The sequence below is a fragment of the Mesoplodon mirus genome, assembly GCF_964341445.2.
Source record: "Mesoplodon mirus genome assembly, chromosome: 2".
In the NCBI taxonomy this organism is placed as follows: Eukaryota; Metazoa; Chordata; class Mammalia; order Artiodactyla; family Ziphiidae; genus Mesoplodon; species Mesoplodon mirus.
In genome coordinates this window covers 82,219,660-82,245,791 of record NC_138977.1, presented here as the reverse complement: position 1 = coordinate 82,245,791, position 26,132 = coordinate 82,219,660, and the positions used below count along the sequence as shown (strand labels likewise).

Genomic DNA, 26,132 nt, shown 5'->3' with positions numbered 1-26,132 from the left:
CACCAAAGGTCTTATTTTGATTGCTCCCAGGGGTCTCAGACTCTCACAACAGAAAAAGTCTGATAACTTCTCTTGCAAGAGATAACAGGGTGGTTACTTTCTATGCCAAGAAGATAATTTACACTCCTGGGGTGAACAAAGGAACATCTATTACTAGAGCAACAAAAAAGAAAAAACACACATTTTTAATCTCTGCTGTATCATATTAAGGAAGTTGGAGTTTATTCAACTTGTAGGTATTTAGTTAGCCATTTAAAAGTTTTAGGTGCAAGAGTCACAAGATCAGTTTGGCAGCAGTGAAGAAGATAGAATACAAGGAAAAGAAACCAGAGACAGGAGGCCCAGTTAAGGTACTACTACAACAGTCCAGGCAAAGATGACAAAGACCTGAAATAAGGCAATTGCCAGGGACATAGAGAGAAGAGGACAGATGTGAAAACCATTCAGCAGGTAGAATTGACAGGATCAGTGATTGGTTTGATGTTGGGTTAGATAAGAATCCAGAATGATTGCTGGATTTCTAGTCTGGGTGGCAGAGTTGATGATGTACAGCTAAATGACACAGCAACACAGGAGGAGGAGTAAACTTGGATGACAATGTAGATTATGAGCTTAGTTTGGAGGCACATTGAGTTTGAAAGTCTGTGAGACATGCAAGTGGCAATACTTGGTTGACATGAAGAGTATAGTGGATTTGGAGCTAAAGGGAGAGCAAGACTGGACAAGTGACTTTGAGAATCACCAGGATATATGTGGTAGTAAAAGCCATGGGGAGGAGAGCTGAGGATGGAACAGTGAGGGACATTTACCAACATTTACCAGAAGAGGGGGGATTGGAGACAGCAGGGGGTTCTGAGAACCAGCCATTTAAGAAGCAGAAAGTGATAGCACAGAAGATCAGAGAGAAGAGCTTCAAGAAGGAAGAAGTGGGGCTTCCCTGGTGGCACAGTGGTTGAGAATATGCCTGCCAATGCAGGGGACACGGGTTCGAGCTCTGGTCCATGAAGATCTCACATGCCGCGGAGCAACTAAGCTCGTGCACCACAACTATGGAGCCTGCACTCTAGAGCCTGTGAGCTACAACTATTGAGCCCAGGTGTCACAACTACTGAAACCTGTATGCCTAGAGCCTGTGCTCCTCAACAAGAGAAGCCACTGCAGTGAGAAGCCCGTGCACCACAACAAAGAGTAGCCCCCGCTTGCCACAACTAGAGAAAGCCAGCCTGCAGCAACGAAGACCCAATGCAGCCAAAAATTAAATAAATAAATAAATAAATAAATAAATAAATAAATAAATAAATAAGAAGGAGGAAGTGGTCAGTTGTGCTGATGGCAGCAGAGAGGCCTCAGAAGTATCCAGTGGATTTGGCAATTACCAAATAGTGAACTTGGTGAAAGCAGTGTCAGTTGAGTGGGGTGTAAAGAAGTCAGTTTTTGTTTTGTTTTGTTTTGTTTTTTTGCAGTACGCGGGCCTCTCACTGTTGTGGCCTCTCCTGTTGCAGAGCACAGGCTCCGGACGCACAGGCTCAGCTGCCATGGCTCACGGGACCAGCCGCTCCGCGGCATGTGAGATCCTCCTGGACCAGGGCATGAAACCGTGTCCCCTGCGTCGGCAGGCAGACTCTCAACCACTGCGCCACAAGGGAAGCCCAAGAAGTCAGTTTTTAAATGTAGAGTGAAATCAAAGAGAGAATGTGCCAGATGTCTCTCCTTTGTCCGTCCAGATCCACACTCTACCCTTCACCACTGTGCTCTTTGTCCCAGATATACAGTAACATCAATATGTTCCCATGACTCTGTTGAGTTTGACCAATGGTGAGCCTTGGGAGGAGATTGAAGGGAAGGAGGAGAGTGAGGTGGGGATAGATATTCCCCCAACTCCCTCCCTACGGGGTCTGCTGCATTCACTCAACCATAGTTCATAGCCTTCTCCAGCTGGGTTCAGGTAACCACCCCCTCCTGCCTCTTCTCAGGCCTCAGAGTGCTAAAAGCTCTGCTTTACTGGTCTTAGGGTTTTCTACCACCTGTTGTGTTTCTCTACATCCTGCTCACACCTTTGTAAATAGTCCTTTATTAAACCTTCCTCAAATTATCCAAACTCGAGCACACCATTTGTGTTCTGCTGGAGCCCTGAATGATGAGGGGGGAACCTTGGCTGGGAAGAGTAGAAAGATAGAAATATGCAAAGACAAGGGAGGTTTTGTCACAGGATTTATTTTTTAAGGGTTAGAGAGCTTTGGATATACTGACAAGCTCATGGAGTTTTAACGGCCAGGGCCTATTTCAAAGGTGTGATCTGAGAGGAAGGAAGAAATGGGCAGAGAGCTCTTTGCTAGCCTCTGGAGTTGATGACAGTACAAGTGGCCTCACCAGTGTTGCTCGAGACATTCTGGAACCTGTGTTTCCAGTTTGACCAAGATAGTCCATTTGACAGGTTTGCCCATGGCTGTGCTGGCGAGTGTTGGTCTGAGCAATGAGCTGATAGAAAAGTAGACACAAAGGCTAAAGAAGGAAAATGAACAAAGATCGGGACCTCAGCAAACCCAGGCACCCCTCATTGCACCAAGGCAGTCAGACAACGAACAAAGTTGTTGGTGTTTTTTTAAATTTTGCCAGGCTCTGCGTGACCCAGCCTTGCTTACCTTGCCAGTCTCCTCTTTCGTGTCTTTTGCAGGTCGCTGATTCCATCTCTGCCCGGAGGGCCTCCTTTCTCTTTCTCAAATAATAATAAGCTCCGTTCTGCCCTTGAGCTTGAATTCTGACCCTTCCACTGCCTGCAGCCTCTCACTCTCCCCAAGTCTCATCCTGGCTAACTCCTTCTCATGCTCAGAGCTCATCTTCAAGGCCACTTCCCCAGCAGGCCAACCACCCCAATTCAAACCCATCCCCTTGTTTCCTCCCCGTCAGGCAGCCCTGGACTCCTCTTTCAAAGCGGTCGCCACATCTTAAAATTTATGGAGGTGGAGAATTTTATTCAGAAAGTCAACTAGATTTTATTACAAGCCTTTTTTTCTGTTTGTGTGGGTTTTTTTTAAATTAATTAATTTATTTTTTGGCTGTTGGGTCTTCGTTGCTGCTCTCGGCCTTTCTCTAGTTGCGGCGAGCGGGGGCTACTCTTTGTCGCGGTGCGTGGGCTTCTCACTGCGGTGGCTTCTCCTGTTGCGGAGCACAGGCTCTAGGCGTGTTGGCTTCAGTAGTTGTGGCACGTGGGCTCAGTAGCTGTGCCTCGCAGGCTCTAAAGCGCAGGCTCAGTAGTTGTGGTGCACGGGCTTAGTTGCTCCGTGGCATGTGGGATCTTCCCAGACCAGGGCTCAAACCTGTGTCCCCCGCATTAGCGGGCGGATTCTTAACCACTGCACCACCAGGGAAGTCCCAGTTTGTGTTTGTTTTTACATCTAAGTCTTGAATTCATCTGGAATTTATTTTTGTATATTGTATAGGTTGAGGCCTCTTTCACAGTCTAAACTTCTTAGCACTTTGCTGGACCCTCTTAAGCACTTCCTTTCACTCACTCATTCTTTCAATAAGCATTTAATGGCTAATGACCTCGTACTACGCCCTTTATTGAACACAGAAAATAAAAGAGAATATCCTTATCGCAAAGGATAAAAAGAGAATAATGACAGAGCTTCTGGGCCTTAGGACTAGAGAGGACCTCAGTATGTTTGGGGAAGCAGACTTGTGAATGGAAAAATGACAGCATAACAAGGTAACTGCTTTAGTGATGCAGGATGATTATAAACTAATGGAATTCTGGCAAAGAATGCATTTCTGTTCATTTGAGTCTTGCACTGTTTGTAACATATGTCTTACCCACTGAAATCATTTAATAAATACTTTAACAATTAACCTGAGTGTACATTTTTTAAACTTTCACTTTTCTCCAAAGTTCCAAATACGTGTTCAGCTACTTCCTAGATTTCTCCACCAGGATGTCCCATAAGCATTTCCAACTCAGATGTCCTAAATTCTTTCCTCCAAAACCTGGTCCTCCTTTACTCTTTGCCTCAGTTGTCTGAGATGGAAAGCTCAGAATCATTCTCAATGCCACCCTCTACCTAACCCTACATTCATTTGGTCACCAAGTCCTGTCTAGTCTAGGTCATAAATACTACGTGATCCATTTTCTTATTCCCACCGTCTTGGGTCAAGCCTTCATTATCAATTCCCTGAATTGGTAAAAACAAAAAAAATTCCAATAGATTTGTCTGCCTCTTCTCTTTTTTCTCTACAATCTTCTAACTGCCACCACAGTGTTATTTCTGAAACAAATCTGAATCTATCACTCCCTTGCTTGAAACCCTTTGCGTTACCAAATATTTTTAGGATAAAATTCCAAATTTTTGATATGGCTCAATAGGACTGCCTCTCTCTGGCTATAGACAAATCTATCTCAGACAAATAATATAAAATATGGAAAAAGTTATATATGTAAAATCGCTCATTGGATACTATATTAGTTTTCTATTGCTACTGTAACAAACTACTGCAAACTTAGAATTTAGTGCCTTAAAACAACACAAAGGAAAGATGGGAAGATCCCTGGAGTTTGTAACTCTGGATTTATTTTTGTGTAGATGAATAACCTCTATCTGCTTAAGTCATGGTCCATTGGGTTTTCTATTATTTGCTGCCAAATGCAACTGTAATTTATGAAAGTACTTCTATAATTAAAATAAAGAAAAAGTCATCTGATTCTAAGTTACATTTCCCCAATTCCTTCTAATCCCTTTAAATACTCACTTCTTTCTCTGTCTAGCAAACACCTACTCATCCTTCAAAGCCCAGCTCAAATGTTACACCTGTACAAAGTCTTTCCCAAGCTTTCCCTCAAACAGATTAATCATCATCATTCCTGTGGCATTTTGTCCATGCTTCTATGATAGCACTTTTACGCTATATTCTTCTATTTTCTTGACTGTCTCCTCTACTGAACTACAAGTACCATATGAGAAACCAGAGGGTTGAAACCATGTTTTATATTTGTTTCCTTCAAGGCTGACTTAGCACTCAGTATATAGTAGGTACACAATAAATATTTTATGAATAAGTAGACAAAAGAGTAGAAAACAATGTCTATATGTTTAAACCAAATATCATCCTCTCTTTTCTAGGTTAATGCTTGTCCTCTCTCCACTTCTGTTCATTTGTTTATTTGTTTTAATTGGTAAAAGAATAGTTGAGGAGTTGGAAGTTAGGGAATGGGTAGTAGTACTCAGATCATTTTAATCAAGATGGGAGTAAGGGAATTTGAAGACATTTGACTGAAAGTAGGAAAAAAGTGGAGAAGTCCAGGAAGAAATTTAGGGCAGAAATTCAGAATTAAGAATGAGAATCCCTCAGTCACAACTATCCTAAATCATGATCTGTCATGGCCAAAAGCAGTGTGGTTTTAGCAGACCTGGCCTGAACTCACAGTGCTAAGGGTTTATTTCCCAGCTCTATACGCCGCTTAGTTGGATGTGGAGGTAGGTCACTTACACCCACCTTCCTCTGACACAGCTTCTTCCTCTGAGAAGGATGACTAGAAATACCTGCCCACCTAGCTCACAGAATTGTAGTGAAGATCAAAAAGGGTCAGACTTATGCATAAGATTTGCTATGACACCCATTGCAGATGTGAATCATGCAGCTTTATTATATGTAGGAGAAAATAAGTTTGGTGAATAATTGAATGAATGAATAAATAAGCCCAATTTGCTGATGATCTTATTTAAATCCAAGACTAAATGTAGGCATGACTTCATCTTTAAGGTTTATATAAAATATAACCAACATATATGACATCATCATTACAAAGAAAACTCTCTTCCCCATTAAGTCACTGATCCTTAGACCTTCTTTATATGGGACAAAATTTTTTATTCCACCATTTGAGATATGGCTTGAAATGCACTAGGCCTGAGAAAGGTAACAGTGAGACTTAAATTACACTAAGGAATATATCACTATTTTCCTTTTTTAAAAAGCATGTTCTAATAGGGACTAAGGGGAAAATGAGTTTCTTTTGTTTTGCTTTGAATTTTAAATGGAATGTAGTGTGCTTTTTTATCTGTACTGCTAAAGGAGAGAATAATTGTGTGATCTAGAAGCCAGACACCTACCACTCTGGTAGGTTATAAAAGGGGTCCTTCTCTATTTCCTCCATTTTCCTGCCCTTGAAATTTTGGACCTCCTGCTTGATTTAACCTGACAGATAGCTATAATATTGATCTGAAGTTGAAAACAAAAAGTAAAGACAACATAAATCCTAATTTATATATATTTGTGTATATATAGATATAGGTATTTCTAATTTGGAAGAACATTAGAGTAGATCACAGAGGAATTTTATTGATTTATCCCCACATACCAAATGCCCACTAATCTGCTCTTGCTATGATCAAAATAGTCATCACAAACACCATAATAAAAAAAATCCACATGAAGAATCGGTCTATGACTTTTGCAACCTTTTTCCATTCGCTGCCCTTGGAATTGGTGGCCTTATGGTCTTTGAGGCATTTGGCAATGTATTCAATATTCCTCGTCAGCACTTTGTACCGTGCACAGTAACTGTCAACATCCTGCGGGTTTTCACCCTGGTACCTCAAGTCATTCTTTAAGAGTTTGTTCATTTCCTTCTTTCTGGGAAGGTCTTTATTTCTGGTTGTCTTCAGATTAGCCTCTGGAAGGTTGCCATAAACCTTCGTGAGGTGGTCCTGCTCCCTGTCTTGGCGGGGGCTAAGGCAGCTCTCACCCACATCGTAGACAAACAAGATCCTAGACATGTATTTCAGGATGACTACCCTGGCCCAGTGTGGCACTGGCCGGGCCTCAGCCCCGCAGAAGTGGATATTCATCACCATAATGGTCAAGGCAGTGGAGGCTGTGATCAAGGCCATTGTGGCTATGTAGTATTTGCCTGGAAAATAACAACAACCAAGTTAGCTTAAAACTGTCCTTGTGTTTGGCTCAAAAAGAAACAATCACCTTTTCTAAGGAAGCTGTATACACTGATGGTTACTATTATAGACTTTTGAATAAAACTGGGTTCAAATTCCAGCTCTGTCACTCACTAGACTTGTGACCTAGAGCAAGTTATATAATTCTGGTAAGCCTCAGCTTCCTTCTTAATAAAATGACTATAATATTAGTATCTAACTCATTGGACTATGACGAGGCTTAACTGAGAAGATACAGGAAAAGTTTTCAGCACTGTCCCTTGCCCTGAGTTAAAAGGTTTGTAAATTTTTGCTGAGGTCATGTTGTGAAAAACTTCCACTTTCAACAAACAAATAAGTAAACAATGAATGATCTTGGTCAGTTCTCAGAATTGTCTTTGGACCTTGTTAATATGAAAGGTCATTACCATTGGGGAAGAAAGGAGGCACTGTGTCACTATCAGTCTTTAACATATTTGCGTAAAGCAAATATTCATGAAAAAGGAAAATTAAGGAAGGAAACAATAAAGATGAGGGTACAAATTTCTGAAATGCAGAACAAAGAACCTAGAAGATGAACAAAACCAAAAGCAAGTTTTTTGAAAAGTGTAATAGAATTGATAAACCTTTGATGAGGCCACTCATGGAATAGAGGTGGGAGAAAGAAAGAAAGAAAGAAAGAAAGAAAAAGGGATGCAAAAGAAAAAAATAAGAGAATAGAAATTTAGAAGACAATAAAATAATATTACAAATAGCTGTATGATAATACATTTGAAAACCTAGATGAAATTTCTACGAATATATAAGATGTCAAATTTAGTGTAAGAAGAAAGAACACTTAAATAGAAATAGGAATTAACCAAATACCTCTATCCACCCACCTTCCAAAAAGCTCTAGAGCCAAAAGGTTTTACAGGTGAGTTTCACCGTATTTTTTTTTTTTTTTTTTTTTTTTTTTGGTGGTACGCGGGCCTCTCACCGTTGTGGCCTCTCCCGCTGCAGAGCACAGGCTCCGGATGCGCAGGCCCAGCGGCCATGGCTCATGGGCCCAGCCGCTGCGCGGCACGTGGGACCTTCCCGGACCAGGGCACAACCCCGTGTCGCCTGCATCGGCAGGCGGACTCCCAACCACTGCGCCAACAGGGAAGCCCAGTTTCACCGTATTTTTAAGGAGCAGATAACTCATATCTTATGCAAGTTGTTCCAAAAATAGAAAAGAGGGAAAACTGCCTAGAAAATCTCATTTTATGAAGTAAATTCAGGCTTGGTTCCAAAAGTAGCAAGAAAGGAAATATTAAGGCCATTTCATTTATAGACACATTTGAGAAAGTCCTATAAAAATCATTGACTAACTAAATCCTACGGTGTCTTTAATTGATAATTCATCATGATAAAGAAGAGTTTAGTTCAACATCAGAAAACTGTAATATAATTCACTTACTTAATGGGGGAAAAGAAAAAACTCACATGATCATCTTAACAGATGAAGACAATGCATTTGATAATGAATATCATCTGTTTATTATTTGTTAAAAGCTTTGAGTAAACTAAAAATAAATGGAATCTTTCTTAACATTGTCAAGGCTGTGGGCCAAAAGCCTGGATCAAATGCTACACTTGATGCAGGAAACTTCAACACACTTCTATGAGATTGTAACTCTATTTCATGGGTGCTACAAATAACAAATTGTGACTATTAATAAAGTTCTCAAGATCTGTGTGCACCTTTCCGAAAAAGATACATTTCATATTATCACAGAAACAGAAAAAGTAATGCTTGTAAAATTCTTGAGACATGTTCTGAGACATCTTTCTTCAGAAATTGATCCAGCTTGCTTTTGAATCTTACTGCTAAAGAAGAGAGAGGGATCTGTCAATTGATCTTGCCTCAAACAGGGTTATTATTAGATGTTGTCACTGTCAATCATTTCTGCCTCAGGAGAGGTGATAAAAGTACCAATAAATGTCTTCCTCTTTATTAGTGGTGGTGAGAAAGGAGAGAACCTTCTGTGTCTATTTCTCAAAAAGGTGTACATGAGTGTATGTGTGTGGGGGCGGGGGGAGGTGTTGCTGGGAGAGACATAACAAGGAAGAGATCTCCAAACAGAGAAACCAATGTAGTAACGTCTAAATACTGGATACAGGAGAGGGTAAAAGGGTAGTACAATACCCCTTTTATATTGCTTTCTAAGTCTCCTGGTGTTCTGAAATTTCTCCTCATTGATTACATTAAAGAACTAAAAATTAGGTCTAGCTTCTGATTCTCATAAGCATCTATTACAACAGCAAGTCATTGAGATAGACGTATTGATCTGGGTGTTATCCTTGGTGGCAGGAAGTAGGTATTAAAGGTGTTAGGATCTCAGAACAAGGGAGGTAAAGGAAAGGGGAAGCAGGGATGGCAGCCACAGTCTACACTCCTTCCCTTAGAGGGACATTTCATTATTGCAAAATTTTTTTTTTTTTTTTTTTTTTTCCGGACGCGCAGGCTCAGCGGCCGTGGCTCACGGGCCCAGCCGCTCTGCGGCATGTGGGATCTTCCTGGACCAGGGCACGAACCCGTGTCCCCTGCATCGGCAGGCGGACTCTCAACCACTGCGCCACCAGGGAAGCCCATTATTGCAAATTTTTGAAAATGTGTTCTACTTGAGAATCACCTCAGATTCCCAAATCTTGCCCAAGATTGCTTAAAAAGAAAAACAACCTCTTTGGGTGTAGGAACCTGCATTTTAAACAAGCTCTCCCACACCTACTATACCCAGTAAAGGCTGAGAATTATTCTATCAAGGGTAGATGGCAGGCTTAAAAATCCAGCTCATCATTTCCATCACGTTTATCACTCTTCCCAAGAAGAAATCCCTTGTGAGGTGATAATAATAGTCACTTTTCTCTCAGTCCTTACCATATGCCAGGCTCTGTGTTAAGCAGTGGCACAATGAGGTAGCAATTACACATATTTTGCAGATGATGAAGTAGAGCCTCAAAAATTAAGTAACTCTCTTAAGGCTGATCAAAGAATGAGTGGTGAAGTCAGAGTTCAAATGCAGATTTCTTTGACTTCAAAATCAGGGTCTTAATCTATAAGCCAGTGGTTTTTAGACTTGAACAAAAAGCTCATCGAAATCACCTCGAAAGCTTTTAAAAGCAGTTTGCCAGGCTTTACCGCCAGTTTCTAATTAAGTAGATCTAGGGTGGGCCCTGAGAATTTGCATTTCTAAAATGATGCTAATGCTGTGGGTACAGAGACCATACTGTGAGAACCACTGCTCTAAACCATATTGCTCTCATTCCTCTTTTGGGTAAACCTGGAGACAGCAAGACCAGCTTTGTTTCCAACAGCCACATCTCTTTTCAGAGATGCCAACTGAAGACACCAAATGAAGTATGTGACAGACTGTGTTGAGTCTGAAGTTGACCTCATTGTTAGGAGTTTAAAGATAACAGATACAACCCCAGTTAACCACAGTGCCGACTCAAAGTGTAAGACACTTGAACTCACCTATCAGAGGGACATTTTCTGAGGCTGGCATGATCTCTGCCACCATGAGCTGAAATACAGTCATGGCCAACAGTATGGTCACTCCCAGGGAGACCTTTTCCCCAGAGGCTGCTGGGAGATAAAAACTCAAGGGAGCCAGAAAAGATATGAGGACACATGGGATGAGGAGGTTGACAATATAGAAGGAGGACCGCCTCTTCAGAAGGAGAGTGAATGTCACATCCGGGTAAGGCTCAGAGCAGCAGCCATAGGAGATCACATTCTTCACAGCAGGCATGCCATGCACCTCCCACTCCACATCTTCGATGAAGTCGGAGAGGTCTCCGCTGTCCAGGGCGTTGAATATGTCCACCTGATTGCCATTGTAGGTCCAGGAACCAAAGGTCAGGTTGCACTGCTGATTATCAAAGGGGAAGTAGGTGACATCCACCACACAGGAGCTTTTGGTGATGGCTGGTGCATCCCAGGTGATCAGCCCATCATACCGCAGGACCACGTTGGTGTTCACAGGCTCAGAAGATTCATCATCAGCCCTGGAGGTCAGAGGAGGAAAATGAGAGCTGCTCGCCAGGACAACTCACCAAACTCCTTACCCTCAATAGCTCACTGCCCTGTGCCCATCATTTTAGTGTCTTGGCAATGGATCACCATTTCTGTCACCCTGGCTTGAAAGTCTGGAATCAACTCTAATTTGCCCTTCTTCTCCATTTCCTGTGAATAGTTAGGGCCGAGTTCTCTTGGATTCTTTCTTTAAAGCATCTCTGCTTTATGTCCCTTCCTCTCCATTCCCAGTGCCACTCTCTTGGTCCAGGTATAATGATTCAAACATCCAGACAAAGAGTAAACGAGGCTAAAATCTAACAGGGGGCTCTGCTTACCTGATTTTGTTAATTGTGGGCACAAGAATATTAAAGTAACTTTTTGTTGCTGTTGAAAGAGTTGTACATGTTTACTGTAGAACATTTGAAAAACACAGAGAAAAAATTATTCACCCATAATCTAAGAGATAATAATTTATTCTAGATATAACTTCTTTTTGCTTTATCAACATTTATGCCTTACATCTTGGGGGTACAGAATTTCTGTTTCACTTTGGGGAATGACTCTTTCTCCATAACCATTGTAAGGCAGATGAAACAATGATCAAGGTTCCTCAGCCACCCTTGGCCAGGGGCTGGCTGTGTGACCCGAGCTAGGTCCAAGTGATTCACTCTCCCTGCAGTTTAGATCTTAAGCAGAGTGACCCAAAGACCAAAAAGAGTCACACTGGTGATGGCTCCCTATAAAAGCCAATTAATTATTATTATTTTTTAAAAAAAGCTCAATATTCCCCACTGTCTTGAACTGTAGAGTAGTAGTCCTGGTTTGTCCTTTCCAAGGCCTGGTCACTGATTTTTTTCCTTTAATTCAGTGAGCTGTACGATATCCTTCCAACAAATTCCTTTTGTCACAAGGTAGACAAAGTCAGTTTCTAATGCTTACGGCCTTAACTGATATGTTTCTGTTAATATTTTAATGCACATTTTTCCAAGTGTTCCTTACGATTTTTTCCCTACAAAATATATTATGGCTAAATGTAATGTGGTTTGCTGAATTCGATTCTGGAACAGAAAAAGTACATTAGTGGAAAAACTGGTGAAGTCCAAATAGTCTGTAGTTTAGTTAATAGTATTGTATTAGTCTTGACAAATGTACTATGGTTACATAAGATGTAACATTAAGGGAAACTGGGTGAAGAATAGACAAGAACTCTGTACCATCTTTGCAACTTTTCTGTAAAATTATCTCAAAATAAAAAAGTTAATTTACAAAAAAAACATTGAGACAATTTAAAAACATATATGATCATCTGTTCATATTCTTTTGCAACTTTATTTTTGTGACTAAATGGTATTCAATTACATTCCATTATAGAGATGTGCCATAGTTATTTAACCAATTCACCTATTTTCAACATTATGGTTGTTTCCAGTTTTTACATTTACAAGCAATGCCGCAGTGAACATCTCTGTAGTCAAATTGTTGCGTTTATCCACTGACTCTTTCCTTAGGTTAAATTGCTAGATGACGGTGTGCTAGATCAAAGAACTGGCATGTTTTAAAAGTTTTCTCCTACTTATTAAAATTTAGGTACCACAATGTTAACTGTAATGGTCTGATTGGGTCCACTCTAATCAGAGCATTACAGCTGAATTGTGGCGCTCGATTTTTAATGGAGGTCTAGAGAGGGGACCTTTAATGTGGTCTTGTGAAGAAAACAAAATGAATATTTTGAAAATGCCTGAACCTACCCTCTGTAACAATTAGAAGTATATATAGTTAGCTATATGAGAAGTGAGAACTGGAGGATGGGAACTCACCCATCCTACCTTCCTTGGTGTAAGAGATCTCGGGGTCAGAGAGAATCTATCTGGACCTAGAATAATTGTATTAGTCATGGTCCCTGGAGAAAGTGGATGGCCCACTCAAATTAGATAATTTGAGGAGTGTTTAATGCAGGGACTATTTACAAAGGTATGGATAAGGTGTAGGGCAACCACTCCAGGGCTAGTAACAGCAGAGCTATTACCATTCCTGGGCCCGAAGAGGTGAAGGGAAGGTGCAATTACCAAGACCTGGAAGGAAAGACTTGCTTAAGAGGGTCACCATGATAGGAGTTATACCTTTCTGTCAAGGGACACAGCAAGCCAAAGATAATAGCTCTATAGGAAGAGAGCAAGGGAATACATGCCCTAACCTCATTCCCTTTTCTCCCTCCAATTGCTCACTGGTGCTTCTCATTGGCCCAACCCAACCAGAAGCCAGAGGACAAAGGAGCCCACTGTCTGAAAACATCACCCCAGCTACTCAGGAGGAGTTTAAAGACATTACTATTTAATTACTTCATGACCAATGTCTTGTTTTATCTCCCTGGTTTCTCTGATCACATCTTTTTACAGCTCAGCACTTGCACTGGTTTCCTATGGCCGACCAAATACTTCCAAATCTCCTAAGTTCAGTGTCCTAGATGTTCCATGATCTACTCCCATCCCACTCTGTAGCCTCCCACTGGTCTCTGTTGTCTCCCACTGGTCTCCTTCACTCGCACACCACCAATCAAGGCTGAAACCCTAACAGATCCTGTGAATGTCTCTCAAACTCTTTCTTCTATCTATAATACCCGCCCCACTTTCTGCAAGTATAAATCTAATACATCCTTCAAGACAGCTCAGATGCCCACCCCTCTGAGAAGCCCCGCCTGCCCCTCCAGTCTGATGAAATCCCTTCACCTTTGAAGGGCTCTGGCACTTTACTTCTGTGTTATGAGGGGCTTACATTTTACATACATTTCTTATTGGACTGTTCATTGAGGTCACAGACTGAGTCTTAAAATCCTAACCCCTCAACACATGACTGAATGCCTTGCACAGAAGAAGGATTTAACAAAGGAAGGTAAGTTGGTAGGTAAGTGGGTTGATCAAATCAATATGGCTCATTCTCCTTTAGAAAGTAGCAATGACATCACGGAAATATCACAGAGAGATTTGGGTTAAAATCTTGGTCTGTTTTTGTAACCTTGAGCAAGTAACATTTCTATCACCCACCTGTAAAAGTAGAGGTTATAATACCTTAAGGTTTCTTTTTAAATGTTATATTAAGTAAATAATTAATCTATTAATTTCTTATTGCTGCTGTAAAAACTTACCACAAACCAAGTGTCTTAAAATAATACAAATTTAGCATCTCTACAGTTTTAGAGGTCAAAAATCCAAAAATCAAGGTTTAGGCAGGGCTGCATTCTTTCCAGAGGCTCTAAAGGAGAGTCCATTTCCTTGCCTTTTCCAGCTTCTAGAGGCTGCCTGCATTCTTTGGTTTAGGGCTCCTTCCTTCCATCACTCTGATCTCTGCTTCCTTTGTGGCATCTGACTCTCCCACCTCTCTCTTATAAGGACTTGTAAGATTGTTTCCATTGGCCCCAGCAGGGTAATCTCCTCTCAAATCCTTAACTTAATTACATTTGCAAAGTCCCTTTTGCCATGTAAGGTGACATATTCACAGACTTCAGGGATTGGGATGGGGACACTCTGGGGGCAATTATTTTGTCTACCACACTATGTAGAGCTCCAATTCACTGCCTGACACATAGTAAGTGTCCAATACATATGAGTTTCTTCTCTTTCCCTTCCCTCTGTTTCTAACTGGGTTCTTTTTTACCAACTAGAAAATGAAAAAAATTACAGGGACAAAATTTCAAAATGGAGGTCGAGAGGGCAGCGTTCAATAATATGACCCTAACAGATTATTTAAATTGTTTTCCTCTTACCTTCCCTTTCCTCCAACACTTAGTGCCCTTCAGGCAGTCCCATTCTCCCCTGATCAAAGACTGAGCTGACTTCAGCTTCGCACTTGAGCAGAAAGACCTTTCCCAGCAGGGGCTGTAAGAAGCCAGATCCCCAGAACTGGAGAAGTGTGGGCTGGTGAAGGAGAGAACAGTGAGAATCAGCCAGTTTTTCTGGTACCAGACAGTGCCTGGAACCTCGACATAGGCTTGTCTCTTTACTCAGTCCCACAATCCACCCTTTTCCCCATCTCCAATGTCTCCGTCTTTCGTGTGTCCCCCTTATCTTCCCTTCCATGTCAAAAAGAAGTCCCTCTCGGGCTTCCCTGGTGGCGCAGTGGTTAAGAATCCGCCTACCAGTGTAGGGGACACAGGTTCGAGCCCTGGTCCAGGAAGATCCCACATGCCACAGAGCAACTAAGCCCGTGTGCCACAACTACTGAGCCTGCTCTCTAGAGTCCGCACGCCACAACTACCGAAGCCCGTGTGCCTAAAGCCCGTGCTCTGCAACAAGAGAAGCCACCGCAATGAAAAGCCCATGCACCACAATGAAGACCCAACGCAGCCAACAATAAATAAATTAAAAAAAAAAAAAAAGAAGTCCCTCTCTTTCTTTTCAAGGCTAACTTCTCTTCTTGTACTGTGACTTCTTTCCTTCCAAGTCTCTTTCAGGATTTCGCCTCTCTTGGTCTCTCTTATTCTCTCTGGCTCCTCTAATCCCCTCCCAACTCTGTTCCCAAGTCTCCCTACCAACTTCCCTTCCTCCCAGGCCCCTCCCACCTCTCTCCTCTCTGCACACCGCTCTCAAGAGTAATTGATGTATGCTGCTTTCACTTCCCCATCTTGCTTGTATTCTTGCAATTTGGCTTCTTCCCGACTTTCAAAGTGTGCTCTTTCAAAGGTCACTCATGACTTCCAAATGGGCAGATCTAAAGACTCTTCTAAGACTCTGTCAACCCTTCCCAAGCACTTCACGCTGTGAGTTGTTCCTAGACATCCTTTCTTCCCTTGGTTTCTGTGAGGCAATTCTCTCAGTTCTCCTTCTACTCCTTTAACCATTTCTTCTGAATGTTCTCTGGAAATTTCTTCAGTGAAGAAATTCTCCAACTTTATCCTCAGCCATTTTCTTTCCCTCCTTGAGCAGTTCTATAAGGGCTTAAAGGGCTTTTGATAGCTCTAGCCGTGACCTTCTTTCCAGGCTTAAAACTTGCCTTTGCAATCTCTTTGTTGGTTGTCTCCTCTGTTGCTTTGGTCTCCCAAACTGAACAGGTCTCACACCAAACTCATCATCTTTTTCTCCAAACCTGTTCCTCTTCTGCCTCCTTTATTTCCAATGTCATCTTTTTTTTTTCTTTTTAAGAAGTTTTATTGATGTATGACTGGCATACAATAACTTGCATACATTTAAAGTATACAATTTGATAAAATTTGACATATGTATATCCAATCTCATCTTACAGTTTTTCCATCCTGTCAATTCTCTAAGCTACTTAAGCAGAACTTAAAGCTAAATTGTAGACAAATGTTTCTGAGTACAACAGGGTACCCAATTTCTCACTAGGTCTAAAATCCAAGTATTAAACCGGTCCATTAAAATCCAACCATTAAAACTCTCTCATAATAAACACACTTCTGAAATTTCTGTAATCCACTCTTTACCTAACCTAAAAATGTCAGGAATCCTTGAACCCTCTTATACTAACCATTATATTGGCCATATACCTATACTAAACAACCCCACCAGAACTTTGAGCCCCAATTTACTTATTCCTTTACTGACTTGGTAACAGCCAATATCTGCTTGAGTCATTATATTGTTAAAGAGCTCACTACCTCTTGGGAAAATTCATTATTCAAATTATTAGTTTTTTTTAAAAATTGCATTAAAATGCAATTAAAAAACCCTGTACCTTCTACTCATTGTTTTGGGTTTTGTCCTCTGGAGGAATTTTCTCTTTTTTCTCTACCTTATTTTTCCTATGATTGCCTATGACAGCCATCAAGTCTTCCTAAGGACCTCTCTCTTCCAAACTAAGCATCAATAAATTCGACTGCTCCTCATATGAAATAGCTTCCAGGCCCAGGACCATCCTGATCAATCCTCAGCAAGTCTAACCCATGGATTCAGGCACCAATGGTGAATCTAGATGTTAAGCATCTTCCTGCCCAAACTATCTTTATCACACGTGACTGGATCACCTGCTTTATACCCCTCTTTATTCTCCCTACCACCACTCAGGAAGCCCATTTTGTGGTCTACAAGTTTCTGTACCAGTTTCTGAGAAGTACTTATATTATGTCAGGGAGCAGAAGATTCTGCAGGTCCAGGGATTCAGCCAGAAGTACCAGGGTCAGCGTCCTTCCTGGGGACCCCAAAGGACTGGGGTCCCTCCTTTGCCTGGTCCTCTAACTCTCTTCTATTCTCATTTCAGTTGTTTAAAGGAATGCAAATGACATCCAACCATAAGTCCATTTAGGGTTTCCTCTGAATAGTAAAACTCTGATGTTACTGAGAAGGAGAACACACAGGAAAATAGAGGATCCAAAACAGAACTGTCCATGATAGGAGGGGAAAGAAGACTAAAGAGTCAATCCAGAGGAAAAGAAAAGAGTTGATGAATCAGTGTGGTGAAAAGGGTCTGTGTGTGAAAGAAAAGGGGACCAGAACTCACACTTCTCAAAGCCAGCGATCTGGGGGGGAAAGGACGGAGAACGGACACACAATTTACCAAAGCCACAGCAGGTTTGTGTGAGCTCATGAGTGCATAACTGGCTTCTCTGATAAAGGGGGACTGGGGTAGGCTTAACTTAGGTCATGCCAGCTCGGAAAGAAGTGTTTCAGTAAGAGCTGGGCACTGCTTCAGTCAATCAAAGCAGGAGGAAAAGGAGAACCAGCCGTCTGTTTTTCTCCAGGGAGAATTTTGAACTTATAGAATGCTGTAAGTGTTCTATGTAAAGTGTATCCTCTGATTACTCTCCTTCACCCTGTGTGTGGGACAAGGTAATGGACATCCTGGCTCATTCTCTTGCCTGCTATGTATGTGTATGTGTGTGTGTGTGTGTGTGTTGAGGGGGGTGTGAACCAGAGTACTAAAGCACCAGCACTTGGATGTGATCTTGCTTGGGAAGGGGTATGGAAGAGTTGCCATTCCAGAGTGGGGAATGGACAGCAGCATCAGGGCTATGATTCATGAGGTCATGACCCTTGGACAAGCTCTCTGAGTAAGGACTGAGACTAAAATCCAGGCTTCAACCTACCAGTTGCTTCTTGAAGGGAAACTCACGTCCAGTAGAGGGCTGAGCTCTCCGGAGAGTCCCCCTGAGCTGCTCCTCATTCACATGGCTCTGCTCAAAGAGGAGCCTTTCCCAACCCTGAGAAACTTGAGTTCCAGAATAAAAAGAGAGAGGAGCCCCTTTGACAACAGGTGGAGCACCTGAACCTGAACTGAGACCGCTATCTGGTTCCTTCTCAAAGCGTGATCCGTGCAACAGCAGCACTACCATCTGGAGCTTATAGAAACGCAGAATGTCAAACTCCACCCCGGACCCACTGAACCAGAATCTGTAGTTTAGCAAGCTCCTCAGATGATTTGTGCACACTTTACAGTCTGAGAAACTTAAACCTTACCTACCCACTCACCAAGGCCCCTTGCTCTTGGACCAGGAAAAGGCCAGCTGGTGATTTTATGATATAGTTCATCTTCCACTCCATACAAGGTCCAAATTCCATAGGCCAGCTTCTAGCAGGCCCATTCTGATTTAATCTTAATCGTATCATGTATTTTTGATACATGATCTTAGACAAGGGAGCACCACTGTTAAGGGTTGAATTGCATCTGTGAACACTTCGTATGTTGAAATCCTAGCCCCTGGCACTTCAGAATGTGACCTAATTTGGAACAAGGTCATTGCAGATGTAATTCGTCTAGAAGAGGTCATACTGGTGTGGTGTAAACACCTAATTCAACAAGACTGGTGTCCTTATACAAGGGAAAATATGGACACAGACAACACACAGGGAGGACACCATGTGAAGAAGAAGGCAGAGATTGTGTGATGCTTCTACAAGTCAAGAAACTGAAGATTGCCAGCAACCACCTGAGAAGCTAGGGAAGAGACAGGGAACAGAGTCTTCCTCACAGACCTCAGAAGGAACCAACCTTACCAGTACCTTTATCTTGCACTTCTAGCCTCCAGAACTGTGAGACAATGTTTCTGTCATTTAAGCCACCCAGTATGTGGTACTTTGTTACAGTAGCCCTAGAAAACTAACACGGCTTCTAATACAGTTTCTCATCTGAAAAGAGGGCTGTAACTCTAAGATTTTATGACCTATTGTTTTATTATCTGAGGTTTTATGACCTTCACTTCACGGACTAAGAACACGAATAAACTTAACTTCATGCATGTTTGAAACATTCATTTTCCATTATGTTTACATTCTGTTACATCAATAAATTCATTCCTGAGAAACTACTGACTTGCACTTACTTGTTATACAGGACAATATCCGGCCTCCACACCAGGTCGCTGGGGATCCTGATGGAGTCCAGTCCATCATACTGGGCTCGATCCCACGTGAGATATGCATCATGCCAGATTTGGCGGATCCACAAATAGGCAGTCAGAATTTGATTTCTTTCATCCTGCACAATTAACCCAGATATAACTTTATCCCATCAACACCTCAACTGAATGCACTTGTCTCTAGAACACTCATCTTTAAAACAGGAATTCCAAGAACACTAGTCTGTTTCCAATAAGTAAGTGAGAATTTTTCCAGTCTATCCCCTTGATTGACTGCCAGGGAAATGTTTTTTTCTGTGATTTAGTGTTCGGAATGTAAAGTGGACAAATATTTAAATCAGATCTCTGCATGGATCAACTGCCCAAATTTCTCTGAAAATGATCAACCGATGATTCTTTTGAATTAAAAAGTCGGCAAACATCGATAATGTACCAAAGAAAAGTCTTTGAAGTTTCATAACTTCATGTAATTAAACACATATAAGCATTATATAAGGTAAGTCATCTTAAAACACCAGCTTTTGGGCTTCCCTGGTGGCGCAGTGGTTAAGAATCCGCCTGCCAATGCAGGGGACACAGGTCCGAGTCCTGGTCCGGGAAGATCCCACATGCCGTGGAGCAACTAAGCCCGTGCGCCACAACTACTGAGCCTGCGCTCTAGAGCCCAAGAGCCACAACTACTGAAGCCCGCGCGCCTAGAGCCCGTGCTCCGCAAGAAGAGAAGCCACCTCAATGAGAAGCCTGCGCACCGCAACGAAGAGTAGCCCCCGCTCGCGGCAACTAGAGAAAACCCATGCTCAGCAACGAAGACCCAATGCAGCCAAAAATAAATAAATAAATTAATTTTTTAAAAAACCCACCTTTTAAAAACTGGGGATAAAATTTATATTATGTGAAACTCACCACTTTAACCATTTTAAAGTGTACAGTTCAGTGACTTTCAGTTTTTTCACAATGTTGTGGAACCATCACCATTCTCTACTTCCAGAATATTTTGTCACCCCAAAAGAGAAAGCCTATGACCGTCAAGCAGTCTATCACTATTCCCCCACTATTCCCACAGCCCCTGGCAATCACTACTCTGCTTTCTGTCTCTATGTTTTTGCTGTCTCTATGTTTTTCATAGAGATGGAACATGTAATGTGTAACCAACTTTCTTTAGATTATCTAAGACTGTTAGTGTTAATGGCCAGGATTAGGTAATTTAGTGAAATTAATTTTGTAGAAAGCTTTCTTCCCCTGGAGTTCCCTTCTCCCATCAGCTTGCATACAGAGCTCTCTGTTCTCACTTTCTCTCAAATTCCCAGTTCAGACACCCCCTTTGGAAAGCACTGTTAGTTTCATTCTAAACATTTCAGAGTTACCACTATGTTACTCACCATATCCTTAATCTGAGAAAGTGTAATCTGGAGCGTGACATTCAGGACTTTATCTGTATCCTCTACTGGACGAAGAGCATTGGAATAATCTTCAAAAATGTCATTAAACAACTTCTGAGCATATTTTCCATCTGCTGTTTCTCCAGCTGCTCAAAAGAAGGACCTGATCAACCTTCAGTGTCATGTATATTTCAAGGCAAAGAACAGCAGTCCAAGGACTAGAGTTGGGGATAATCTAGCATCAGCTAGGGACAAGCTCTAGGTCGATGGGAGTTATTTTTCTGGCACACCCTACAGGATTATGTATGAGTCAGTAAAAAGACGAAGTACTTCCTTGCAGTTAGAACATTTGTTCTTTTTCCTGGTCCACCTTAAAACCCAAAGAAGTGGCCCCAGATGAGCAACAATGGTTACACGCCCACCAGCCTCTTACCTCTCAGTCTGGAGGCAGCAAAGTAAATCCAGCAAAAGGAGATGCAGAAGTGGGGCCAGTTCATCTTTTTCCTAAGCCTCTGTAAATTCCCAGCCAGGCAGTGCGGTCTTCCAGTTCTCTCTGTGAATGGGAAGGGTCTGGTCACAAAGCACCCACTCTGCCACTGTCTCTGCACAGCAAAGAGCTCAGGCTTGCAGTGCACGGAGGGCCCTAGGTCCTGAGATCCCTCCCCATTGGTAATCTGAGACTGGCAGCTCCAGTAGCTGAGAAGTCAGGAGCCCCAGGTGGGTTAGGTCAGGCAGTGCTGTTCTGGGGGAGCCACCCTGGTTGAGCATCCCTAGCTACCTTCAGCAGGAATATCCAGACCAAACTTTCAGGGGAAGAGAGGTAGGAGTCCGACACTCCCTGAGATTCCACCTAAGCAGACCGGACACTTTCTATACCTGCAGCAAGAAGACTCAGCCGGGGACTAAGGAAAGCTGAACTGACCCAGCCATGGGACAGCCATCTGGAAAGGCCCTATGCACTTTGAGTGGCTTTTGAAGAGGGAAAGAGAAGCAGTTCCACAATCTCCAGAATAGACTGGCATTTGGGTTTCTTCTCTGCCTCTGCTTCTCACCACTCATTCAGTTGTCCCACTGAGCACAGATCTTGTATAGGAAGGGGTGTGTGTGTGTGTGTGTGTGTATGCAGGTGGACGGGTGGCAGAAGAGCATTCACTTGCTTCAGAAGCATCAGCACTATGATTTGGATTAGGAGTGGAAGACCTAGGTTTGACTGCCAGCCCAAATCCTCCCTCAAATACAGAGCTTTCCTGAACTAGAAAGTGGGAAAATAATATTCCCTGTCTCCCAGAGCTACTGGGATACTGTATAGAGAAGCACTTTGTAAATTGTAAAGCACTATGTAAATGTTAGTAATTTTCACCTCTGATCAGCTTTGCAGGTACAGAATTTCTATATTTACCAAGTCACCCAGTGTTTACTAGCTCTTTAAAAAAAAAATGGTTCAAAGGCTAACCAAATCAGCACGAAAATGATTCATAACTGATGAAGATATAACTAAGGATGCTTTGCATTTGAATGCTACTTCTTATAATTTCAGTCATTTCTCATATGTGATCTAATTTTGCTCACCCAAAAGAATGTCAGTTTCCAGTTGCCACAGCCTGTCCCTTCTCTTGCCTGGGGAAACTGCCTTGGGAAACCAAATTAAGATCATTCAGTTGCCTGGAATCAGAGCAAGGAAATTGGATAGCTGTACTTCATCAAGTTACAGCCGTCTGATGAGTCACCCTGTCCCTCTTCAGGAATATATCCTCCGAATGGAACAGACACTCAAGCCGTCAGCTAAGTGCGTTTCCTAATTGCCTGTGCCCTTGTGTTGACTGTGAAGACGTTATTTTTCTGACGCCCTGAGTCTGACTCACTCATCACATGACACAGTTCCCGGTGCCCACGCACAGGCCTCCCTCCTCCAAAAAACCATCGGCTCTGGAATCTCAGAGGCTGAAGGTCCTTTTGAAATTGAGTTGAATGCCTCATTTTCTCCTGAGGAAACTGATGTCTGGAGATTCGAATGGCTTCCTTCCAGCAGCACTTGGCCGGAGACAGACTCCAGGCCACCCACACCAGCCTGATGTGCTCCCCACGCTAACGCAGCCTATCCTCCTTCTCATGGTGAGAGACGCTCTGTCTTATGTGTCTTTGATGCCTCACATCACTGAGAACAACAGCCCCTGGCAATAAGTGCTCAGTGAACACGTGGTGTTAGCTACTGCAACTGCTGCTTGAAACCTGCCTCGAAAATAATCATCTCTGGTAGTCTGATTGCTTTTGATTAACTCAGTTCATTCAGTTGGTCACTTGAAATTTAAAAAAAAATGGTAACACTTGATGCTCACCTGTCAATGTTAACACAAACCAAATTAAACCAATACTTTTGGGGGGGAGATTCTGCCTTTTAGGGCAAAGATGTTAATGACTAGAAAGCAAACTCCTCTCAAATTCATTCTAAACAACCACTAGGTGTTTTCCCTGGGACCTGTGCACTTTTACCCAATCACTGTTTCCCTTAGCTCCAAAACACAACAAAAAACAAAAACAAAAACAGAGAGAGAGAGAGAGAGACCTTTAACATAGTGGTCCTGTAGCTTGTAGGAAACTAATGGAAGAAGTAATCCATTGAGTTCACCACTTAGAGTTCAATAAGGCTAAAAAGCAGGCAGATATGCTTTAGACTGATTTTCTAAAATACGGGTTCAGACAATGAAAATAATCTGAATAAACCTCAGCCATCTAGAAATTTGGAACCTCCAGAGTACACCCTATTTCCTGAGAGCCCATTAACAGGAATGGTCATATCTGTTGGCATATTAATTCAGGTTCACAGAGCCCTAAACTATTTAAGTTGGGAAGTTCATGATATTCATGCCAGCAGCTACCTTTCCCCAGCTCATGGGTAGAAATTCTGAGCAGCATTTTACCACAGTTTGTGTGATATCACCATCTGAGGGAATATATTCTGGCCAGAAAAAAGGGACCCACAATTCAGAAAATTTCTAGAGAGCACAATAACCCTTTCAATGTCTGCACCTTTTGAGAAGCAGCCTTCCTTGCCACAATAAAGGATTCCAGCCATTTCAGAGTCGCTGGGAGCCAAATCCTCTTCTATGGACCAATCTTGAGGGACTTGTCTATTCCCAAAATCTAATATTAGGCTATTAGAGACATTCTGTAAGATTTTAATTTTTTTTTTTTTTTTTTTTTTTTTTTTGCGGTACGCGGGTCTCTCACTGTTGTGGCCTCTCCCGTTGCGGAGCACAGGCTCCGGATGCGCAGGCTCAGCGGCCATGGCTCACGGGCCCAGCCGCTCCACGGCATGTGGGATCCTCCTGGACCAGGGCACGAACCCGCGTCCCCTGCATCGGCAGGCGGACTCTCAACCACTGCGTCACCAGGGAAGCCCCTTAATATGTTTTAACACAATTTTTGTTGTATAAGAAATACATGTCTAGTGTAGCAAGATTAGAAAGTATAGAAAAGCACAATGAAGGAAAAGAAAGGTCACCCAGAAGAATCCAACCAGGCAGAGACACACAGTGTTCATGCGGCAGCCGCCTTTTTCAACAGTCACGGACCTGTGTTGTCATGTCCTGTGAGATCCGGAGGGACCCAGGTCAGTAGCAGAGCTCTGCCTCACTCCATGAAGGTCATGAGTACAAAGAAGCGCAGAGGGTGCTTCTAAATACTCCTTTCCTGTTCTCATGGTGTCGCATTGTAGTTCACGCAGGATCTACCTCGAATGCTCTCCCATCCTTTCCTACCTTCTCCCTTCCTCAGGGTCCCAGCTCAACCCTTTCTGGCTGAAGTTGCTGAGAACCCTTTGCCCATTGAGGTCATGCCTTCTGGGGGCATCCCTGACTCCATTCCAGGAGAAGGATGGCAGTGCTTCTGCTGTTTGGAATACACCTCCTGCCTGACAGAAAACCCTAGTGAAATTTTTGCCAAAAGACCCTCTCCCCAGTAGCAGAGGGGGAGGGAGGGGGAAAGACAAAGGAGTGAAAAGCACAAATACCTTCATTCTGTTACATGTGTTTTTTTTTAGCAAAAATCAAACATAATGCTTTGTAAAGGATTTCCCCCCTACAAATTAATATGGCATGGATATTTTCTCCATTTCATTAAATCTAGAATCGGAATATTTTTAACCCTTGAAAAGCTCATGGAGACCATCTAGCTGATCTCCCTTGTTTTACAGATGAAAAGTCTGAGGTCCACCCAGAGAGGGGGTAGACAGGACAGGATGACAACTCTCCATTGAAAGCCAAGCCAGAGACCCTCAGCCTCCCTAGGAGCCCAAGCTCTTAGCAGAGGAGAGCTGTCCTGGGTGCTCAGAGCTGTGGCACCTGCGAACCAATGCCTTCTAACTCACCGAAACCTCAGGAGTTTCCTCGATGGGCCTCTGAGGCCCTATTTCACACTACTTTCTAATGGACTCATCCTGGGCATGTGTCTCGAAATTAAAAAATCAGAACTTTTTTAAAGGAGTAATCTCCAAATTCTTTTACCTTGCACCAAGGTTTGGGATAAGGGTTGGTAGCTAAGATGTCAAATCATGTCAAAAGGGCTACTACCCACTGAGGCTATACTCTCTGAACATTTTCCAGTTTGTTTTGTCTTTGTTTTCATAATCAAGAAAAACAGTATAAAGTAGAATTTAAGAACATAAACTCTGGAGTCAAACTGCTTGGATTCAAGCCTTCCTGCCACTTCCTAGCTGTGTAACTCTGGACAGATTACTTAACCTCTCTGTGCCTCTGTTTCTCCATCTATAAAATGGGGACAATTATAATAGTATCTGCCTCTTAGGGTTGTTTTGAGAACTAAATGAGTTAACATACATACGTGAAACCCTTGAAACCAAGCAGTACCTTTCAGGGCCTTCCCAGGGATAGACGCTCCCCCGCTATGTCCCCGCCTCTTGTTTGTAGAAAAGCTATAGCCTCCTAGGCCTTCCATGAGTTCCAAAGAGCAAATTTAATGAGAGAAGTGAGAAAATGAGGAAAAAAAGGAAAGAAATCAAGCAAGACAAAGTTTAGCCATAAAACAAAGTCAAGGATCTTTAGTTCCTCGTCAAGGGCTATAGGTAACATCCTGAGCCATATGAGTTGTTTTGCAGGTACTAAAACCCCTACCAGGAGGAAGACATTAACTGCATGCTGACCACCAGCACATAGACCCCAGACTGGTTGGAAATAGAAGGCTGATGATGTTGACTTCTGAAATACCACCCAGTTACCTCACCACCAACCAATCAGAAAAATGTCCATGAGCTGATTAGGCATCCCGCAACCCTCACCCTTCATGTTGCTCTTAAAAACCTTTCCCTGAAAGCCATTGGGGAGTTTAGGTCTTTTGAGCATCAGTTGCCCATTTTCTTGTTTGACACCTTGCAATAAACGTTATACATTTCTTCAGCACAACCTTGTGTCAGAAGATTGGCTCTGCTTTGAGGTGGGTAAGCAGATACAAATTGGGCTTGGTAACACCCT

General features: G+C 42.5%; 1 protein-coding gene across 1 annotated transcript; it reads right to left on the bottom strand.

The window, feature by feature from the left end:
* Nucleotides 1-6,362: 6,362 nt before the first annotated feature.
* Nucleotides 6,363-21,143, bottom strand: CHRNA9 (cholinergic receptor nicotinic alpha 9 subunit; the record flags this gene model as incomplete). The annotated part of the gene is made up of 5 exons (XM_082642022.1): nt 6,363-6,904; nt 10,423-10,955; nt 19,232-19,386; nt 20,647-20,792; nt 21,080-21,143. The coding sequence occupies 5 exons, from the start codon at nt 21,141-21,143 to the stop codon at nt 6,363-6,365; spliced, it is 1,440 nt and encodes a 479-aa protein (XP_082498148.1).
* Between the last annotated feature and the right edge of the window lie 4,989 nt (nt 21,144-26,132).